The sequence below is a fragment of the Symphalangus syndactylus genome, chromosome 7, assembly GCF_028878055.3.
Source record: "Symphalangus syndactylus isolate Jambi chromosome 7, NHGRI_mSymSyn1-v2.1_pri, whole genome shotgun sequence".
Classification (NCBI taxonomy): Eukaryota; Metazoa; Chordata; class Mammalia; order Primates; family Hylobatidae; genus Symphalangus; species Symphalangus syndactylus.
This window is the reverse complement of record NC_072429.2, coordinates 18,656,031-18,675,967: the sequence shown is the minus strand read 5'-3', so window position 1 is coordinate 18,675,967 and position 19,937 is coordinate 18,656,031. Positions and strand designations below refer to the sequence as shown.

The 19,937-nt window shown below is 44.3% G+C and overlaps 1 protein-coding gene across 18 annotated transcripts in view; it reads left to right on the top strand.

Annotated features, from left to right (window-relative positions):
- The window catches only part of TENM2 (teneurin transmembrane protein 2), a 1,678,453-nt gene that overhangs the window by 1,548,031 nt on the left and 110,485 nt on the right, over positions 1 to 19,937 (top strand). Inside the window, exon 15 of one of the 18 annotated variants that reach the window (XM_063642607.1) lies at positions 9,451 to 9,477. The exons of the other annotated variants lie outside the window; for them this stretch is intronic. Coding sequence (XP_063498677.1) covers positions 9,451 to 9,477 — 27 coding nt within the window. The remainder of the gene's footprint in view (positions 1 to 9,450; positions 9,478 to 19,937) is intronic. 18 annotated transcript variants of the gene reach the window in all.

Here is a 19,937-nt window from a genome sequence, read left to right as displayed (position 1 = left end):
CAGTTTGCCAGTCTGTGTCTTTTGATTGGAGCATTTAGCCCATTTACATTTAACGTGAATATTGTTATGTGTGAATCTGATCCTGTCATTATGATGTTAGTTGGTTATTTTGCTCGTTAGTTGCTATAGTTTCTTCCTAGCCTCGATGGTCTTTACAATTTGGCATGTTTTTGCAGGGGCTGGTACCGGTTGTTCCTTTCCATGTTTAGTGCTTCCTTCAGGAGCTCTTTTAGGGCAGGCCTGGTGGTGACAAAATCACTCAGCGTTTGCTTGTCTGTAAAGTATTTTATTTCTCCTTGACTTATGAAGCTTAGTTTGGCGGGATAGGAAATTCTGGGTTGAAAATTCTTTTCTTTAAGAATGTTGAATATCGGCCCCCACTCTCTTCTGGCTTGTAGAGTTTCTGCTGAGAGATCAGCTGTTAGTCTGATGGGCTTCCCTTTGTGGGTAACCCGACCTTTCTCTCTGGCTGCCCTTAACATTTTTTCCTTCATTTCAACTTTGGTGAATCTGACAATTATGTGTCTTGGAGTTGCCCTTCTCGAGGAGTATCTTTGTGGCGTTCTCTGTATTTCCTGAATCTGAATGCTGGCCTGCCTTGCTAGATTGGGGAAGTTCTCCTGGATAATATCTTGCAGAGTGTTTTCCAACTTGGTTCCACTCTCCCCATCATTTTCAGGTACACCAATCAGACGTAGGTTTGGTCTTTTCACATAGTCCCAAATTTCTTGGAGGCTTTGTTCATTTCTTTTTATTCTTTTTTCTCTAAACTTCCCTTCTCTCTTCATTTCATTCATTTCATCTTCTATCAGTGATACCCTTTCTTCCAGTTGATCGCATCTGCTACTGAGGCTTCTGCATTCTTCGCGTAGTTCTCGAAACTTGGCTTTCAGCTCCATCATCTCCTTTAAGCCCTTCTCTCCATTGGTTATTCTAGTTATCCATTCTTCTAATTTTTTTTTAAAGTTTTTAACTTCTTTGCTATTGTTTTGAATTTCCTCTCGTAGCTCAGAGTAGTTTGATCGTCTGAAGCCTTCTTCTCTCAACTCATCAAAGTCATCCTCCATCCAGCTTTGTTCCGTTGCTGGTGAGGAACTGCGTTCCTTTGGAGGAGGAGAGGTGCTCTGTTTTTTAGAGTTTCCAGTTTTTTTGGTCTTGTTTTTTCCCCATCTTTGTGGTTTTGTCTACTTTTTGTCTTCGATGATGGTGATGTACAGATGGGTTTTTGGTGTGGATGTCCTTTCTGTTTGTTAATTTTCCTTCTACCAGACAAGACCCTCAGCTGCAGGTCTGTTGGAGTTTACTAGAGGTCCACTCCAGACCCTGTTTGGCTGGGTGTCAGCAGCAGTGGCTGCAGAACAGCGGATTTTCGTGAGACCACAAATTCAGCTGTCTGATAGTTCCTCTGAAAGTTTTGTCTCAGAGGAGTACCCGGTTGAATGAGGTGTCAGTCTGTCCCTACTGGGGGGGTGCCTCCCAGTTAGGCTGTTCAGGGGTGAGGGACCCACTTTAGGAGGCAGTCTGTCCGTTCTCAGATCTCCAGCTGCGTGCTGGGAGAACCACTACTCTCTTCAAAGCTGTCAGTCAGACAGGGACGTTTAAGGCTGTGGAGGTTCTCGCTGAGTTTTTGGTTGTCTGTGCCCTGCCCCCAGAGGTGGAGCCTACAGAGGCAGGCAGGCCTCCTTGAGCTGTGGTGGGCTCCACCCAGTTCAAGCCTCCTGGCTGCTTTGTTTACCTAAGCAAGCTTGGGCAATGGCGGGCGCCCCTCCCCCAGCCTCGTTGCCGCCTTGCAGCGTGATCTCAGACTGCTGTGCTAGCAATCAGCAAGACTCTGTGGGCATAGGACCCTCCGAGCCAGGTGCGGGACACAATCTCCTAGTGTGCCGTTTTCCAGGCCCGTTGGAAAAGTGCAGTATTAGGACGGGACTGAGCCAATATTCCAGGTGCCGTCTGTCTCCCCTTTCTTTGACTAGGAAAGGGAACTCCCTGACCCCTTGCGCTTCCCGAGTGAGGCAATGCCTCGCCGTGCTTTGGCTCGCGCACAGTGCGCTTCACCGACTGTCCTGAACCCACTGTTAGGCACTCCCTAGTGAGATGAAACCGGTACCTCAAGCAGAAATGCAGAAATCACCCGTCTTCTGTGTCGCTGGGGCTGGGAGCTGGAGACCGGAGCTGTTCCTATTCGGCCATCTTGACTCCACCCCCACAGATCTCATTAGACATTTCTTCCACTTCTAACCTCCCTTTCACAAATTTGCTTCCAATCCATCAAGAAGTTAGTAGCATGTCAAAATCACACCCACCCACTTTTCCAAACAAAGGTTGTTCAGCAACCTGCTGGCTTCTGGTTCTTACAGACAAACATAAACTGCCTCTCTTACCCAGAATGGAACCTGCTTATTTTACCAGATGGCCTCATTGATTGTATGTAGAAGAAGGAAGCTGGCATTTCTCAAGTTTGAGGATGCTGCCTAGCCAGCGTCTTAGAACACAGCATCCTGTCTTTCCTTCTCTTACTTCTTTTCATTCCTCATGACTCTCTATTCCAAGGTTATATTTGCATGGGCTCTGAGCATCAAGAATCATTTAGGAGACCCAAATTGGACTCAATCAAGTACCACACGTGCCTTCTGGAAAATCAAGACTCTCATTGATTCTGTCCCCATTCAGCCTGATAAACTTCACAATTACCCTCATTCCTTCCACGCTGCAATTTCTTGGCTCCTCTGGACCATGACCCATGTGTAATATCTGGGGATTCCATGCAGTTTTTTGGTTTATCTCCTGGGTTATCTGCAGCCACACAGGATACCCTGGATGTACATGTAAGCAGCAGACTTTGCTTTTCCTTCCAAGTTTCCTGTCTAATTGGGTTCAATCTTTACCAACCCTCTTTTTTCATAGCATTCTATTTCACGAGCTCTTCTTTAAAAGCTTGCTGTTATTGCCTTTGGAAAATAGAATGCCATCATCTTGAAAACCTGCCAGTCAAAAATGGGGTTTATTGCTTGCTTCTTTATCCTTTTCACCATGCATTTATATGCATTGTTATAATCAGACCCACAAGAGGTAACCACATCATTGGCTATTATTGAACTTTTCCATTAATGGGTAATAAAGAACCCACACAAAATAGCAGCTACACGAAATTTAAGTATTTCATCATAAACAGTCTCAGGATAATTAGAATGGATTAAGTTACAAGAGAAAATGCATTTAGTTAATCTTCCCTCTAATTAAAAAAAAATCCCTAGTTTTAAGTAAAGTGTTTGTTTTTAAAAACATATTTTCATTGTAATCAGTAAAGGAGAAGCCTGTTTGGTCCCCAGTGGTAGGATGAAACATCTGCAAAGCTACCAGCCAGTGTTTTTTTGGTTTTTGGTTTTGGGCAGGGGTTTTATTATTAAGGTCCTTAAAGAATGAGTCTGGTCTTTTCCCATTGCTGTTACCAGTAGCCTCATTCCATAGTCCATGGTAGCATTACTTTCTGTTCTGAGATCACTGATGATGTGGTTGACTCCCCTTGACCAACAAGTGTCAAGTGAGAAGATTAACTCAGCAGATGTTTATATATTCTGACTGAGCTGGGGTAAGAGTCAAGATGAAACTGGTAGATGACGTGAGAAGTTTTCAAGATAGAACAGACACACGCTCCAGCCCTTCATGGTGCTATTCCAAGACAGCTAGGACCAAAATCACCCTAAGCCCTACAAGTGTGTCCCACAAATAAGGAATCATTCACATCACCTCGCCAATTTCTTGGCTCATCCCAACTGCAAAGCTCGCTCCAAACTTTCACCCCAAGGGCCTCTGGAAGTTTCCAAGAGTGTCTCGCATGCTCATATTTAGCCCAATCTGATTTTGCAAGCCTGGTCCCTTCATTGAAACCTGCTGCCTGAGAAATACACTTACAGGGACTCCTACAGCACTGCCCCTACTGCCAGGATCCATGCCAAGGATGTGATCCCCCGTGCCAGCAGCACCATTGGTGGTCACACTACTGAAGTCCTGCTGTGTTTACACAGTAAAAGAGAGAACACCACGCTCCCCAGCTTTATCAACTGGTCCAAAGTTCCTTTGAGAAGACAAACCTTCACTTTTTGCCAATAGTGGCTCTCCCATACATCAAGGTTTTGTCCCAGCGCTGAGCTGTCGAACAGACACCACAGAGTCCTTTTTGTATCCTCACCTCTCCTCACCCTTAGACAGGCTCTCAACCCAGGGTAGTGGAGGATGCTTACAAGTTCTTTAAGCTCAGCCAGTCTCTGAATCCCAGTTTATACTCAGTCAGGACCCCTACCATTTAGATAAGCGGCTCTTTAAGAAAATCCTTTTCTCTTCATTTAGGTTAAGGGTTGCCTTCATTTTCAGCCAGCTCAACTGCAAATGCACGAGCCCCTGTGATCTCCCTCCTTCATAATAATCGCATCCCAGCTGGAATGGAGAGGGGACTGCTTACATATCGCCTAGACTCCAGGTTCCAAACAGTTTCAGCACAGCTCTTTGAGGCTGCTCCATTTAATCATGCATGAGACCCAGCACCATGCAGTGCAAACTGAACATCACAAAAACTATGTCCTGACAGTCCCCAGAGAAAGAAAGGGTTAACCAATGGTCTAGAGACAGAAAGCCCCACATAATTGCTGCCCAGGAGGAATTAAAAGAGCTGAGAATCCTGGGCTATACATTCCAAGTTTAGCCACCACAGCACCTGGTCAAATTAGCAATGAAGTTGGTTAGAGGTTGGCCCAGAAGGGTCATCTTTCCAAAGCTGTAAGCAGAGGGAGAAGCTCTGATAAGTGTGAATTGCATTTCATTATTTCAAAAATTATGCTTTAACTTCAAGAGGGATTGCCAGACAGCCCTGTCTAGGTGTCTAGAAACAATGCCAGGGAGTGGGGGAGTCCCCAAGATTACAAAATAACCACCTCACAAGCACAGAGGAAATGTTTGTACCTGATTTTATTCCAACAGGTTAGCCAGCTGTCAATCACCGGTCATGCTATTGCATCTGAAACACACCCTGTCTAATGACACAAAACTCAAAACGGTGGCTTCTGCTGTGCAGATAGCATCTTGGCAACAGGGCAAGGAGATTGTTTCCCTACATGAGGTGTGTGTGAGCCCAGAAAGCCTAAATGTCACTGATGATTGCAATCCCTGTGAATAAGAAAAGAGATTGAAGATACCAGAGGCAGTGTGAGAAACTAGCTTTTTCCTATTAATCCCAGCAAAGCAGGCAAGTCAAGTTGGGTCCCTTAAGCATGTTACTGTCAACTTCTTGCTATGTGTTGAATATGAACTGGTTTAACTTTTTGCTTCCATTTAATGGGGCCAAGAAAGATCAGTATCTATTCATTTACAGACCTGCTCCCTGGAGGTCTGTTACAGGAAATGTTATCATATCCTAGAAAGAAGCCTATCACAGACAACGGTCTACCCAGAATTAAGCAGTTTAAAATGCATAATACACAACAAAACCCACTCCAAATTTCAGTCATTTCCCATGTTATGTTTATAGAATGTAACATCTTTTCTCTTTGCTATTAACATTCTTTGTCAATGTTTGGCTATGGCTGGTTTTATGCATTCCAAGTTTGAGGCAGTGTGGGGAATTATGTAGCAAAAGAATTAAATACCTGAGATTTGGGATCAAACAGGACTGCCTTCAAATCCACCTTCCATCACTTGCAAGTTGGGTGACCTTTAACAAGCTATGTGTCTTCAGTAAGCCTCAGTTTTTCCTATCTGTAAATTGGGAATAACAAATAATACCTATGACCTACTGTATTGAGGATTTCACTGATGGAGAGCACTTAACATATGCTTGCTACTCTGTAAATGTTAGCTTAAAAATTATTAACACCACACTTTGATATCTTTACTGTAGTTTCCCAAATGTGTCTTCACAGAGTGAATGGTTAAGAAAATTGTAGAGATAGCAAACAACCCAAAATTTCCCAAAGGGTCCAAAATTCCAGAAAGAGAAGCCAAGGGTGCCACACCTCATGTGTCCACACAGGTGCTCGTGGCCCTCCTCCTATTTCACTGTTCCAAGACAAGTTCCTTGGAACACCTGGCTTCTATTCCATTCAGAAGGGAGCACAGGGAGAGAGAGGAAAGCAGGAAGGGATATGGAAATGGCCAACTTAGGATCCAGTTGCTGGTTTTAAGAACATGGTGTTCTAAACATCAATAAGAAAGCCACACACATCATCCATGGTAACGTGTCTGGGGTCTACACCACCTCCATCTCTTTCCAGATGGGCAGTGATAACTATATTCAATCATTTGGGAAACATTCATTGAGTACCTAACATGTGCCAGCACAGTACTGGGTGTGACACGTAAGCCACCTCTGTGTGAATGTTACCGAGGCAGCAAGGACAAGAAAGAAGTGGTTTGCAGAGGGTGGTAATCATGGGAACTTCAGACCTCAGCTGCCCTTTTGCCCACTTGAGACTTTGGTGTTTTCTAACCCAAGACACCCTTCTCAGTGTTTCTGTCAATAATTTTTGGTCAATTTTTCAACATTGTCCTTGCTCAAGCTTCCCAAGGAGATCAATGTAAGGATGGAGGCCTTTAACTTCAAACAGTAGTTTAAATTCATTTGCAACACAATGTAATTGCATAAAAGAAAGTAGTCAAGTATCAAACTGTATGGATATACACAAATGACTCCCTCATAAGTGGTCATATCTTCCACAATGGAGGGAACTTAGTTAAAGCAAATGAAGGTGGCAACTCATTAAAATTTGATTTTCCCTCCTATCCTTTTTTATCTTTTAATCCTCCGTATATGGCACAACTTGTTCTGTTAAATAACACTCATTAATGAAATCTCATCTTCTCTTAGCTATATCTATTTTCTTTATTTTGAAAACCTTCAGATGCTTATAATCTAATTTATTTAGATTACTGCTTGGACATCTCTAAGTAGGAAAACTTTGAGCTTTTAAGGTGGAATTACTGACAAAGGCTAGAAGTGGGAGAAACCAGTTCTCTTCCCATTTCCCCTTGGTAGGAGGTGGTTGGGCAGGCCTTTCCTCTGTAAGGGGACTGGGCCTCCATTTGGATAATGAGGGCACTATGAATTAAGGATCTGTGTAGACTCGGGGAAGGGGATGGAGGGAAGAGCCTCTAGAAAGAGTTGTAAACTCAAATTCCCATACATGGGGTAGGCGAGTATGATGTAAAGTGAGTGCATTCAACAGGTCGTAAGAGGCCAGGGAGTGGTGACAAACTGGAAAGTGAATGTCCCATCTGTGGAGGGCAGACGTGACCCACCTCCAGCTGAACATGGCCATGTAGAAATGCAAGCCTCATCTTCCCAAAATTTCCAATTTTTCAGTAGAGGCCAGATATTGGGATTGTTGTGTATGGTCTCCCAATTTTCAAATGCTGGCAAGCAACTAAAAATGTATTAAAATGTTGTGCAGGCCATTCAAACAAGACTAGGGGCCAAATGGACCACCCATCTATGACTACTCACACCTCCCTCCAGGGCAGGATTAGTATTGAGTGAGGAAGCATCATTTGCCTGGATTGAGACTAGGACAGCTTTGGCTTCTCTTGTTTCATGCCCCATCTCTCCTTGGTAACTGGTTTAAGCTGGTGGGAGTCTCATTACCATGATACAATGGTGATGCTTTGCACTTGCATGGTGAATTTTCTCCAAGGAGCTCAAAAGACTTTGTGTTGCCTCAGTCAATCTCACAGCAAGCCTGTGAAGCAGGCAGGTAGCCATTGCCCCCAAACACAATGAGCAGCAACAGAGAGTATTTTACACAAAGCAGCTAGGTGGACCCATTGGCTTAAATCCAGCATCTATTGGCAATATAGCATTCAAGAAGCATAGGCAGGATTTCCCACTAACGCCTCCCCTGCCACCCTTTTCAGCTTCTTATCTTCCTTCCATCTGCTCCAAATGACAGCTAAGCCCCAAGTCTCAACAACAAATGCCAGAAAACCGAGCCAGTGACTAATTCCTGTTGTGTGTATGAGTGTATACACGTCTGTGTGCATGCGTGTGTGTGCGCCCACCTGACTTCTTAGCATGCCCAGCCCGGTACATCTGCATCCATTACAACATGTCTCTGCATTGGTCATTGGTCTAATGCCATGCTCTGAAATGCTACTTTTGCAAGTGTTTAAGACCTAAAAACTTCAAAGGGTATCTTCAGGATTCTGGATACCTGTATTTTGCTAACAGTGCCTAATAATTTGTGCCGCTTGGGAACCCTGTGTCCCTTTCTCTTCCTTATGCTGATAAAATTACAACTGTGAAGTCTTTCCCTAACAGAGCTAGAATACAGCCCTCTCTCAGGCTACTGCAGGTTCATAGGAGTAGCCATGTAAAATAGAGATAAGGGCCAGAGCCGTGCAGTGGAGGCCAGGGACAAGAATGTTCTCTGAGTTGCCTTGGATAGAACACCCGAGAAAGTTGGACTGAGCAGCAGTGACTGGGGCTCCTCCAGAGTCATCATTTTCGCTTGTATGACTGGGTTCAAGAGCTTTGCTACATAGTCCCACTGGGCTATGCCTTCCCCTCTGCTTGATGGACATATGTGCCCTATGTCTTGCTCTACTCAGAGGAATTCCTTGGGCTTTGCAGGCATGACCCAGAGAGAAGACTCCAGTTCAGCAGTGTAAACCTGTTGATGTTTTTCCCAGGACAGGACAGCACAACACAAGTATTCTGCATTTTCTAGATTGCCTTGCTCTTCCTTCTAAATTGTCTCAGATCAGGCTACTGATTTCTGGGAACAGTTCCCAGCATGATATTCTACTATAATCATTCACATTCTCTGCATGCAGGCATGCCATAAACATCCTTCAGAGGCAGATGCAAAACCAGGGAAACACCTGGCCATTTTAAATGCATGTGTTGGAGAGATAACTAGACTTACTGGCATTGGAACTACAAAGGCTGACATATCTACCAGCTTCCCATCTGATCCCACAAATCAGAACATGCTTCTTTAGAGCCAGAGGAAACTACCTTTCCCGGGGATAAAACCTTAAAGGTCCAGCAGAAAAGTTTGGGAAATGTCTCTTGATCTAATTGGAACAAGGAATTGATTAAGCATCCAGAATCAAGAATGATGTTTCAGCTCTTCCCAGTAGATCAAAATCAATATTGAATATTTAAAAGGTATATAGATTTAAAAAGCCATTTCTTTATATACCTAAGTATATAGGGAGAAATCAACTTTTATTTTTGTTGCCTTGGGAGAAATCAACTTGTGCTTTCCACTTGGCTATGCAGAATGAAAACTGTACAGTCTTTCAAAGGCCAGCTGAGGCTTCTGTGTATCTTCATTCATCATGCCTCTCAAAGCGTCAGACGGATCAATCATAATTTGTATTTTTCACACACATACACAAACATTTCTACCTTGGAGCGATTGGAGCACTATACTGGAGCCATCTCTGTCTTAGTATCCTCAGGTGCATACATTCCAGAAATTCTAAAAAGTCAGAGAAGACACAAATCCCCAGTGCTGCCAAATCCAGTAAAACCGAAAGAGTTCAGGTTGCATGGTTTACAGACATCCCAGAGAAAGAATGCCCATTCAAGCCCACCAGGCTGAATTCAGGTTAAATTAACACCTGAAACTAAAAGGTGAAACTCAGGGAGGCCCAAGTAGACAGAGGTGCTGATCCTTAGGGAGTTCAGCCACTGGAGTTTCTACTTTCAGCCCTGCTCAGGCTTCAGAAGATGGAGAAGTGAAATTCTAGTTTAGCTAAGTGCAGCCGGCTTGACCAACAGTCCACTTTAAGTCATGTCTAACTGATCTCAGAGCTCCTGGGATGGCTTTACCTTGACATTTAAATTTCGGCTTCCATCACCAGTGAGATGGGGTTATGCTAAGTAATACAACTTTAAAATATTTTGTGAACAGTAACGCAACCATTAAAACAAACAATTTCAGTGTTATAAGGTTATGTCTTTTAGGAGACATTAAAATGTTGCTGATACTGATCACAGTGAGGTAAAAAGCTGCAAGCCAAGGCTTTGAGGTGATAGGGCAGAGGCCCTGAAAGCAGCGTGAAGCTGATACATAAAGAAGGTAGTTGAAGCCAAGCTGAGAATAGCTTCAGAACCTAGAGGCGCACATGGCTGGGGGCATTGCCTTTTACTTTGTTTTTCCTCCCAGGCTGTGGCTTTACCCCTTTCTCTTAAAATCCTGACAATACTTCCCAAGAAATGTGGTCTCTGACAGAGGCAACTCCTTTGGATGGGCCAAACGTGGCACCTAGCAGCAAAACATACTATTCAGAAAAGTCCTAAATGATCCCCTGCCTTGAAGCCTGGAATATAGTAGATGCTCAGTAAGTGCTGGCTGGCTTGAGACTCCCTGTGTGTGAGCCCTCTCCACCCACCTTTCACTGCCCAAGTCATTTAAGATAGAGAAAATGAAAAACCACACTGCATCTAAAAATAGTTGGGGAGGGAATTATATGAATCCACTGTGAGTTAGCTTCAAAAATACTGTGCTTCCTAGGTGCTAGAATAGCCCATTTTTAGGGAGTCAAGAGCTGGATTCGAAGAAGGAGTAGCCAAGGGGCTCACCAAGTAAATAAAGGGTTTCTCTTGAGTTTTGGGGCATTCAGGCTTGAACAAGGGATTTTTTGGCCTGTGACCTAGTGCATAATTTGCAGTGGGGGTAATATCACCCCCAACAGAGTGAAAAATGGTTCTAGGGGTAGGTGAAAGTCTTACTCTTTTTATATATAAAACGTGCATATGACGTAAACAGCTATGTAGCATATCTTTGGCATTAAGGGAGAGGAATTAGAGGGGAAGAGGTCTAAAAAGGTTTCTAGGATGGGAGATGATGAAAAAAAAGTTGAGAAATATTAACCTGGTAGAAGAGATGATAGATTGATCCATTTCTAGAGCTTCAACAGAAGTGGCCTCAAGCATCCTCAGGGAAGACACTGTTTCTTAGAAGCCTCTGCCAACTCGTGCTTCTGTCTTTATCAGCCCTGCCTGCTGGCTCATCTTATACCAAATCAGTTTGCACTGAAATAACCAGGCAGGCCAAATAATTGATTTGGTGCATGTTTTTAATTTACTGATTTACTGAATTCCCTTTTCAGAAAATACCAGCTAACATTATTGAGTACTTATCACAGAAACGGCCAGTCCCAGTGCTAAGTTCTCGGCATGCCTCCTCTCTTCTAATCCTCATGTCAGTTTTGTGAGGTGAATACTATTAGCATCATCATTTCACAGGTGAGAAAACTGGCTCAGAGAGGTTAAGCAATGTGTGAAAGGCTTATCTGTCAATGAGAGGGGCTGGTGAGTGCGAAATCCAGGTTTACTTGACAGAAACCAGGCTTAATCATTGCACTTTGCCCCCAGGTAGTTGCAATGGGGTTTCTTGGGAGTCCAGCAATGAAATCAGAGAATATGGGCATCAGGGGGCCCCCCCTTCACCTGTTGGGAAAGTCATCCTCTGTAGGAGTGTGTCCTTGGTGATGGAGGACAATTCCCCTTTTCACTTTACCAGTGCCCCCCAGGCCAAAGAGTACAGTAAATAATCTCCGATTCCAAAAATGACTCACTGCTACTCCACATAGGCATAGTTGGCCAACTTCCTTAAATTTAAGTTGACTTTCTGTCAGAGTTCACATTTCCACCAACTTTTCATTAAATTAATTATTCAAAACAATTCAGAGTTAGTGTTCTCACAGCAACTGTAACTCTGCCATGACTAGATTAAGGCGTAAATTGAACAGCATGTTTTGCAATAAAGTTAATTTTATATTCACCGGAGAACTGAGTTATAGTTGCTGTGGGAACCATCATTTCGAATCTCTTGACTTTGGTGCATTTAAATTCTCAACCACAGCATTGCACACGGTAGCATATTTTGCACGGACGTTTAATTTGCTTCACACCACGGCCTGGCTATCCTGAACTTGGAAGTCCTGTCAGAAATAAACATTGTAGCTTTCTAGCTTTCCCAGCCTTCTACTTATCCTATACCTACGACACTATACATAGAAACAGCCAAGAAACCAAAATGATTCCAATTTTGTCTTGAAATTATCTGTTTGGGGGAAGTGAATTTCCTTAGAAGAACTGAGTCTCCGGCAATGTCAACTAAAGCAGGCAATGCCATTGCTTTTGTGTGCAGCCAGGATTCTCATCCAAGGATATTTTTGGTTCTGCGCTGTATTATTCAGTACATATGGGGTGACCTCTGAAAGCTCCAAGTCCTTGCATGTGCCATTAATCAAGCAGGCATGCACAGCCATACATCAGAACTTACTGGAGCTCTGGAAAAGCTAAGCAACATTTCCCAGAGCCACATAAAACCCAAGCATCCCTAAATCAAGACGCATTGCAGGGCCTCTAAAAGTTACGTTCAGCAGAACTGGAATAGAACTCAGGCTAAATGCTGGTGGTATGGAATTGGGAACATGTGTCAAGTAAAGACAGAGGCTTGTTTGGAAGGAATAGCAGAGGAAGAGGAAACTCTGAGATGGTTAAAGATGCGAGCATTCCATCCACGAGGATTATCGATTTTTGTAGCTTTATTGGAAAAATCAGTCATGCTTTCTGCCTCCTGGGAATTACTCTGCTACAATTTGGAAGTGTGTATGTGTGGAAACTGCAGGTTAGCAGCTGAATACCAGCTCCCATTCACTGTTCAATTATCCATTTAGCTAGAATGTGACTTAGCAGAAACAGACTGCTGTTTTGCATGTGTAAGATGTATTTGAAAGGAGGGATTTTTGTTTCTCTATAAATGAGAGGATTTCCAAGGAGAAGCTCTTGCCTTCCTAAGGGCACACTCATTATGCAAAATTGAAGAGTGGCACCTAACGAAAGCATAGGCCAGATTGTTGGAGTTCTGAATACCATTCTACAAGCTTTCAAGAAACAGAAGTCTCTTATTTCTCATACTGTGCCACACATGAATGTACCTCCTGATCAGAAATACTGCAAAATTTGTAGATAAAGACCCTGTAATGATCAGTGGCTTCCCCACCAAGTCCTTGATCAGCTAAAAGCTGTTTAAAAGAAAGTTTCAGAGAGCAGGATATGTTCACGATAATTCAGGGTTCCCTGGGCCACGTGGATGGGACGGGTAAGTGATAGATGGCTTTAGATCCATGACTAAAGGTGGGCAGGGGAAATACCATGCCAGCCAGAGCAAAGAAAAAAGAGTGAAGAAGCAGGGGAGAAACTGGAATGTTTTATTGCTTCTGTACAAGGTAAAAAGTGCCATAAAACAATTTAAAATATGGGCCCCTCTATGAGGTCTTTTGACACTTACTGTTTTGTGACCACATCTTCACAGGATTCAGACAGATTTTTGGTAAGCAATGTTTAACAGATTAATAAATAAATGTAAATATATATGATAGATAGATAGATAGATAGATAGATAGATAGATAGATAGATAGAGACAGACAGATAGATGATAGATAGCACAAGCTTTTTAAGCATGTCTGAGCGTCCCATTTGGGTGGGTCAAGCTGGCCTATAGGGTTAAAGAGAACACAAAGGAATTAAAAGACCAGGAGCAATAAACTGGGAGCATGCTTGGGTGGTTCAAACAGACCCTATTGCCAAGAATTAGATGAAGCTGGCCGGATGAATGCAGCCTTGAGGTCTAGAGTCGCTGTGTTAAGAAAGGCGAGGCATTCATTTGCTGGAGCTGTTCATATGAGGTTGTCTGCCCTGACCTTGCAGATAGAGCTGCTGTGACTCAATGGTTCTCTCCGCTTCTCCACTCTCAGCCATGTCTGTCCTGATGCAGCACGATGCTACCCTGTCACCCTTTCCCTTCATCTCCACATGTTATTTCTAGTATGAAAAAGCATCTTGGAGAGGAGGGCAGAATCCTCACAAAATCCAGCTTTGGCAACCTCATCTGCCTGCTAGTTCCACCCGAGGACTCTGGTTTGCTGCATCAACAGGGTAGTTGGTGGGGAGTGCTGTTTATAGACTGTATGTTTAATTGTCTGCTTTTGTGTCTCTAAAGCCTTCCCTTTCCAAGGCATGTGCAGGGAAACATAAACACATCTAGCATTAGCAGTGCCACATAGAGTCACAGAACAGGACAAATTTGTGCCCTGCCCAAGCCTCCACCCTGGCTTACCCAGATGGTCCTGATGGGTCCCCACTGGCCAGCCTTCCAGATTCTGTTCTGGCCCCATCCTGTGTCTGTTCCTCACCCAGTACAAAGGGAGCCTTTAAAAACTCATGTCAGATCAGACCACTCCTCTACTCAAAACCTTCCAATGACTTCTTTTCATTAAGAATAAAAGCAATATCCTTACAGTGGACTATGAGGTCCTACCCCTCACTCACTCTGCTGCAGCCACACTGGCCTCCTCTCTGTCCTACAGCCACACGGGCCTCCTCTCTGTCCTTCCAACACCCCAAGCACTCTCATGCCTAGGGGCTTTGTACCTGCAGTTTCCTCTGCCTGTGCTACTATCTCCCAAATATTGGCATGATTTCCTTCCTCTCCTCCTTTAGGTTTTTTGCTCAAACAACTTATCATCAAGGGCTTCCCTGACCATCCTATATAAGACAGTGACCTCCATCACACACAACCCCCTTGTGGTCCCCTCCCCCTACATTTCCCTATAGCAATGATTACCATCTGACATACCATATTAATTTTTATTGTTTATTGTGGGTCTCCTCCCTGTACAATGTGAGATCTTTAAGAACAAGACTTTGTCTCTTTCACTGACCACTGTACGCTGTTGTCTAGAGACTACCCGGTGCATAATAGATGCTCGATAAATAATTATTGAATGAATGAAAGAATAAACTCATGGGTCTACAGCAGAAATCAGCATATTCTAATCACTCAGTAAATGTTTGATGTGGGATTGGTATTTCCCCCTTGGAGGTCCATTTGTCCCCTGATTCGCACACACTGAACTCATCAAGGATTAGGGACGGGGCAGGAGACAGAAGCCAACACTCTTGACAGGGAGACCACCCCACCACTCAGGCAGGACACCATGCGGGGGCTTCCCCAGGCAGGATCCTCATGGATCCTATTCTCAGCTTTAGAAATCCCATTTTGTTTCTGTTAACAGAGTGGATCAAGCTCTAGACTGACTCCCTCACACTACCCAAATTCCCATCTAAACCTGAAATGGCCATTCAATAATTCACAGTGTGGAAACTCCACATCTCCTGCTCAGTGTATTCTCTCCCTAAAGGGAAATCTATATGGGAAATGAAGTTAAAAGCAGAAGATTGCTTGGGGAACAAGAAATCAAAGCAAGTAATATGATATTCTGAGTCTGCCTTCTCCCTGTACAGTACTACCTGGCTAGGAGTGGGGTGCAAAGTGCATGGGCTGAGAGTTGCACAGGCCTGGATTCACACCCTCGCTTTACCACTTGCAGTGATTATGACCCTGGGAAAGTTAATTAACTTCTCTGAGCTTCAGCTTTTTCAGCCACAGATGATGATAATAATATGTACTTCATACCATCTTTGAAATGGCTCAGTGAAATAACAAGGATGTGAATTGCTTAGCATGGACAAATGGCAGGTGCTGTTGCTTCCCTCCCCTCTGTCAAGCCGGACACTCTCAGCCCTGAACTGACCCTGGCTCTCTCTTGCTCCGCCAGCTCCCTCTCCACACCCCAGGCAGACTACCCCTTTCTGTGGGCATGCTTTTCTGAGCCTGGTTGAGATTTCTAAGCCCTGCAATCCTTAATAGTGTCACCTCATACACCTCTTGCGTTTTAAGGGGAGTTCTATTGGTAACTTGTCGCATGCGTTATGTGCAGATCTTACTCATCTAACTCAGGAAATTACCTCATTTTTCTCATTTTCATTTAAGTATTTGGAGGGCACCTTTCTGGGGCTTTGCTGTATTGACTACACTGATCCTATTTTAAATAATAGCATTCAGTCCCTCCTCATAACCAAGTGCAAATCAAAGGCTTTCCTAAACCATGCACAGACCTTTCTGCCACCACTGGAGGACACTTTTAATAAAAACAACAACAGTAATAATAGGTATCTGTTGTAGAATATTTATTATGTGCCATGCATCATGGATTCTCTCATTTAAACTTCAGCGACCCTCTGGGGTTCTATTGCTCTGGTTTTGCAAATGGAGAAACTAAGGAATTGAAGAGCTTATGATTTTTGCCCAAGAGCATGCAGCCAAAGGGTGAAGCCAAGGTTTGAACCCAGGCTGCCCAGATTCAGAGCCACTACCTTCACTATTCCAAGTACTGCCACATGGTAACTGAGGTGACCTGATGCAGTGGCCCCGGGCGGCAGCAGAATCTGTTGGAAGCCCTAACATACCAAAACAAGTGACTTGGTGTAAAAGTCTGCACCCTCTTTCTTGCCCTTGGGGGCCTTCATCTCTGTCCCCACCTCTGCCTCCGGGACAGCCAATGAAAAGAGCCTAGTCCTCACTCCCTGTTTTCAATGTGACCAATGATCCCAGGCTGCCTCCTGGGGCACAAGATTTTCAATGTAAAAACTTGGATCATCCAGGGCAAATTGGAATGGTTGGTCACCCCAGTTGAGAACAGGAACTATAGAGCCATTGGCTGGTGTCAAATCCTGGCTCCACCGTGAACGCACCCTGCTACTTTGGCCAAATTACCTAACTTTTCCATGCCTCCGTTTCCTCACCTATAAAACAGAAATAATAGTTGTACCTACACCATAGGGTTGTTGTGATGATTAAATGAGCTAATGCATGAAGGGTATCTAAAAGCACCAGGCACAGAGAAATGTCCCTGTGAGGGGTTTGCTATTTTTGTGGCTATGATATAAAAAGCTTTCTAAAATCCAGAATTTCATCCTGGGGCAGATTCTTTGCCTAGCTCTTTTGAGATCTATTAGAAACATTTAGTGATTTCCTTACATTTCCTGAAGTTACACTAGGAGCAACAACAACAACAACAACAACAAAATGGCAATTTATGGTTGGCCTGATTTTACACTAGTTAAAAGAGAGCCATCAACCCTGCAGAAGTAACAAGTCTGTGCCCACAGGCCTCCTCGGTGTTATTTGTATTTTTATGACCCTCCTGTGGCTATAAGGATGCTCAGTGGGTGTAGAAATTGGATGGTTAAAAATAACAAATAAGAAATCAAAGTCACGCTTTGTCCCTATTTCCATACTGGTAGGTACCACATTCGTTATTTGCTGGACAGCTGTGGGAATAAGCTGCACAAGGTACAACAACTTGATTCTCCTCCAAAAACCAAATTAAACCACTGGACTCTTATTATTGTTATCCCTACCTTTGTGTAACGCTTGTCACCCTCCTAAGCTACCAACATGCCTTCTCTTCTACTCACTGGGTGCCCTAGTCTGCCTCTATGAATCCAGAGGTATCTGCTTCTTACAAGTTGAAAGCCACAGACCCACATCCACATTCATACACAGCCCCTGTCATCAGCTTGGTTTTGAACCCTGGGCTGCAACCGGCTGCTTCTTTTGCTTAGGGAAGTGTCATCCTTCCAGAGGCTTGGGGTGTGGCCTGTGGGAAGCTTTTCCTTTTACCTGACTGCTGAGTCAAGAACACAGTGAAGCAGCAATGAAACAAAGCACAGTTTGCTTGTTTGTTTTTAATGTATTCATTCAACAGATACCTTTAATGCTCCAGGGTGGGAATTAGGAAAACAGCCATGAACAACTGAGCCAAAGCCTTTACACTTGAGGGGTTTGGAGGCTTCCAGGAAGATGGACATTGACCCGCTTGCTCTCATCGTCCATTGCACATAGGAATCACCTGGGTAGCTTAAAAAAAAAGGAAAGAAACTGATGTCTGGGTCGCATCCTCAGAGATTGTGATTTAATTGGGATGCAGCTTAACATGAGAATTTTTCAAGGCTCCCAGGTGATTTGAAAGTGCCGCCCAGTTAAGACCCATTGCTTTAAACAAAGGGTTCAGTAGAATTATGAGGAATACTCCAGAGAAGGGGAAGGTGGTGCTATAAAAGCACACAATGGGGCAGGAACCCTGAGTTGGAAGCCAGGAAAGCCATTCCTAAACAAAAGCCAGCTGAGCACAAGGTGAATGGCTTTAGCCAAAGTGGGTGCAGGGAGCATCGGTCAGAGAGACACGTCTGGAAAAGCCCACAAGAAGAATCCAGGCTACAGAGAACAGAGACAAAAGTGACATGAGGAGAGAGAAATGGGCAGGGCCAGATAATGCAAGGCCTTTGAGGCCCTTTTAGGGGTTTGGGACTTAATCTGAAAGCAGAGGCTTTCACATTGAGCCGGCATCTGGATCCCGAGGGCTTGTTATAAATGCAGATGGCTGGGCCTCATCCCCAGAGGTTCTGATTCATAGGTCCAGGATGGAGCTTAAGAATGTGTATGTCTAACAAGTTCCCAGGAGGTCCTGCTGCTGGTCCCAGGGCCACACTTTGAGAAGCACTGCTCCAATCTAAAGCAATGGGAGAAACTCCCGGAGGATGTTCAGCAGGGGCATGGCATGCGTTGGGGTGCGTTTTAGCAACACGGTGCTATTCACCTCCGTAACTCGCAAAGGTAATGTTCTAGGGAGATAAAGCAGGCGCCCCCAGGAGAGCACAGGCCAGGCTGGACTCCAGTGCAACCGGGTGATAACAATTCAGTCGGAATTCACTGAGTAACTGACATGGGGTTTCCCTCCCAAGAAGAGCTATTTTGGTTACTGTTGCCTAAATTCTCCATTTCCTCGCATGATCACCTACTTTAAAAAAAAAAAAAAAACTATTAATAAGAGCTTGAAACATCAAAACACCAAAAAGTAAGATACATCTTCCTTTCTCTTTTTTTTTTTTTTTTTTGAGACAAAGTCTTGCTTTTTAGCCCAGGCTGGAGTGAAGTGGTGTGATCTCGACTCACTGCTGCAACATCTGCCCCCCAGGTTCAAGCAATTCTCCTGCCTCAGCCTCCCGAGTAGCTGGGATTATAGGTGCCTGCTACCACGCTCAGCTAACTTTTGTATTTTTAGTAGAGACGGGGTTTCACCACGTTGGCCAGGTTGGTCTCGAACTCCTGACCCCAGGTGATCCACCCGCCTCAGCCTCCCAAAGCGTTAGGATTACAGGCGTGAGCTACCGTGCCTGGCCCCTTTCTCCTCTTTTATTCAAATGTGAAAGGATTGTTTTCACTGTTTTTACAAGTTCATCATTTTTCTGCCGCCAAGGCTGAGCCTACTGCCTTCCTTGTCCCATGCAGACAGAAATGGTGCTGATCAGGGAGAATCCAGGTGCATCCAGAAAACATGCAGCCTAGACAGCTGGATGCAAATTTATATGACCTCATGGAAGCTCTGCTGTTTCTGTTGCTCTTGGGGTTGTGGGGAATGATTTCTGCCTTAGGAGCAAAAGCCAGCCAATAGACCAGGGGAAGGATCACTGGCCTCCCAACACCCCAACCCAGCGTCCCCCATACTTGCATCTGCACAAACCCTTAAAGACATACAGACACCGCTGAAGCAAAGAGGAACATCTGCCTCTCTCAATTTGCCACATCTTCTCTAACAAAGCACAGTCAGCTGTGGACGTGCAGGTTCCTGGCTGCGTGTCCACGCCAATTTGTGCCTAGAAACAGAGTCCCCGCACAGCTCCCTCCCGCCCACACGGGTGAGCAAGAGGGACAAGCCCTGCCGTTTTCCAGAGACCAGAGACCGGGGTGAATCTTTGGCAGTCAGTCTTCCAAAACTAGTTGGAGATTTTCCCCAGAGCGCCTCGAAGCATCAGATTAATTTTCTGAGCATTTGCCACTGCTTTTCAGTATAAATGGCTACCTGAACCCCTGGTGATCCCCGATCTCTGACACGTCAGCTATTTTCAACTACAAAGAGCTCTGGAATGTAATGGCAGACTCTATTATTAAATAATTTCCAGTATGTGTGTGCTCTTTAATTCCAACAGTGCACAGCTCCAGGAAAAAACAAACAAACAAACAAAAAA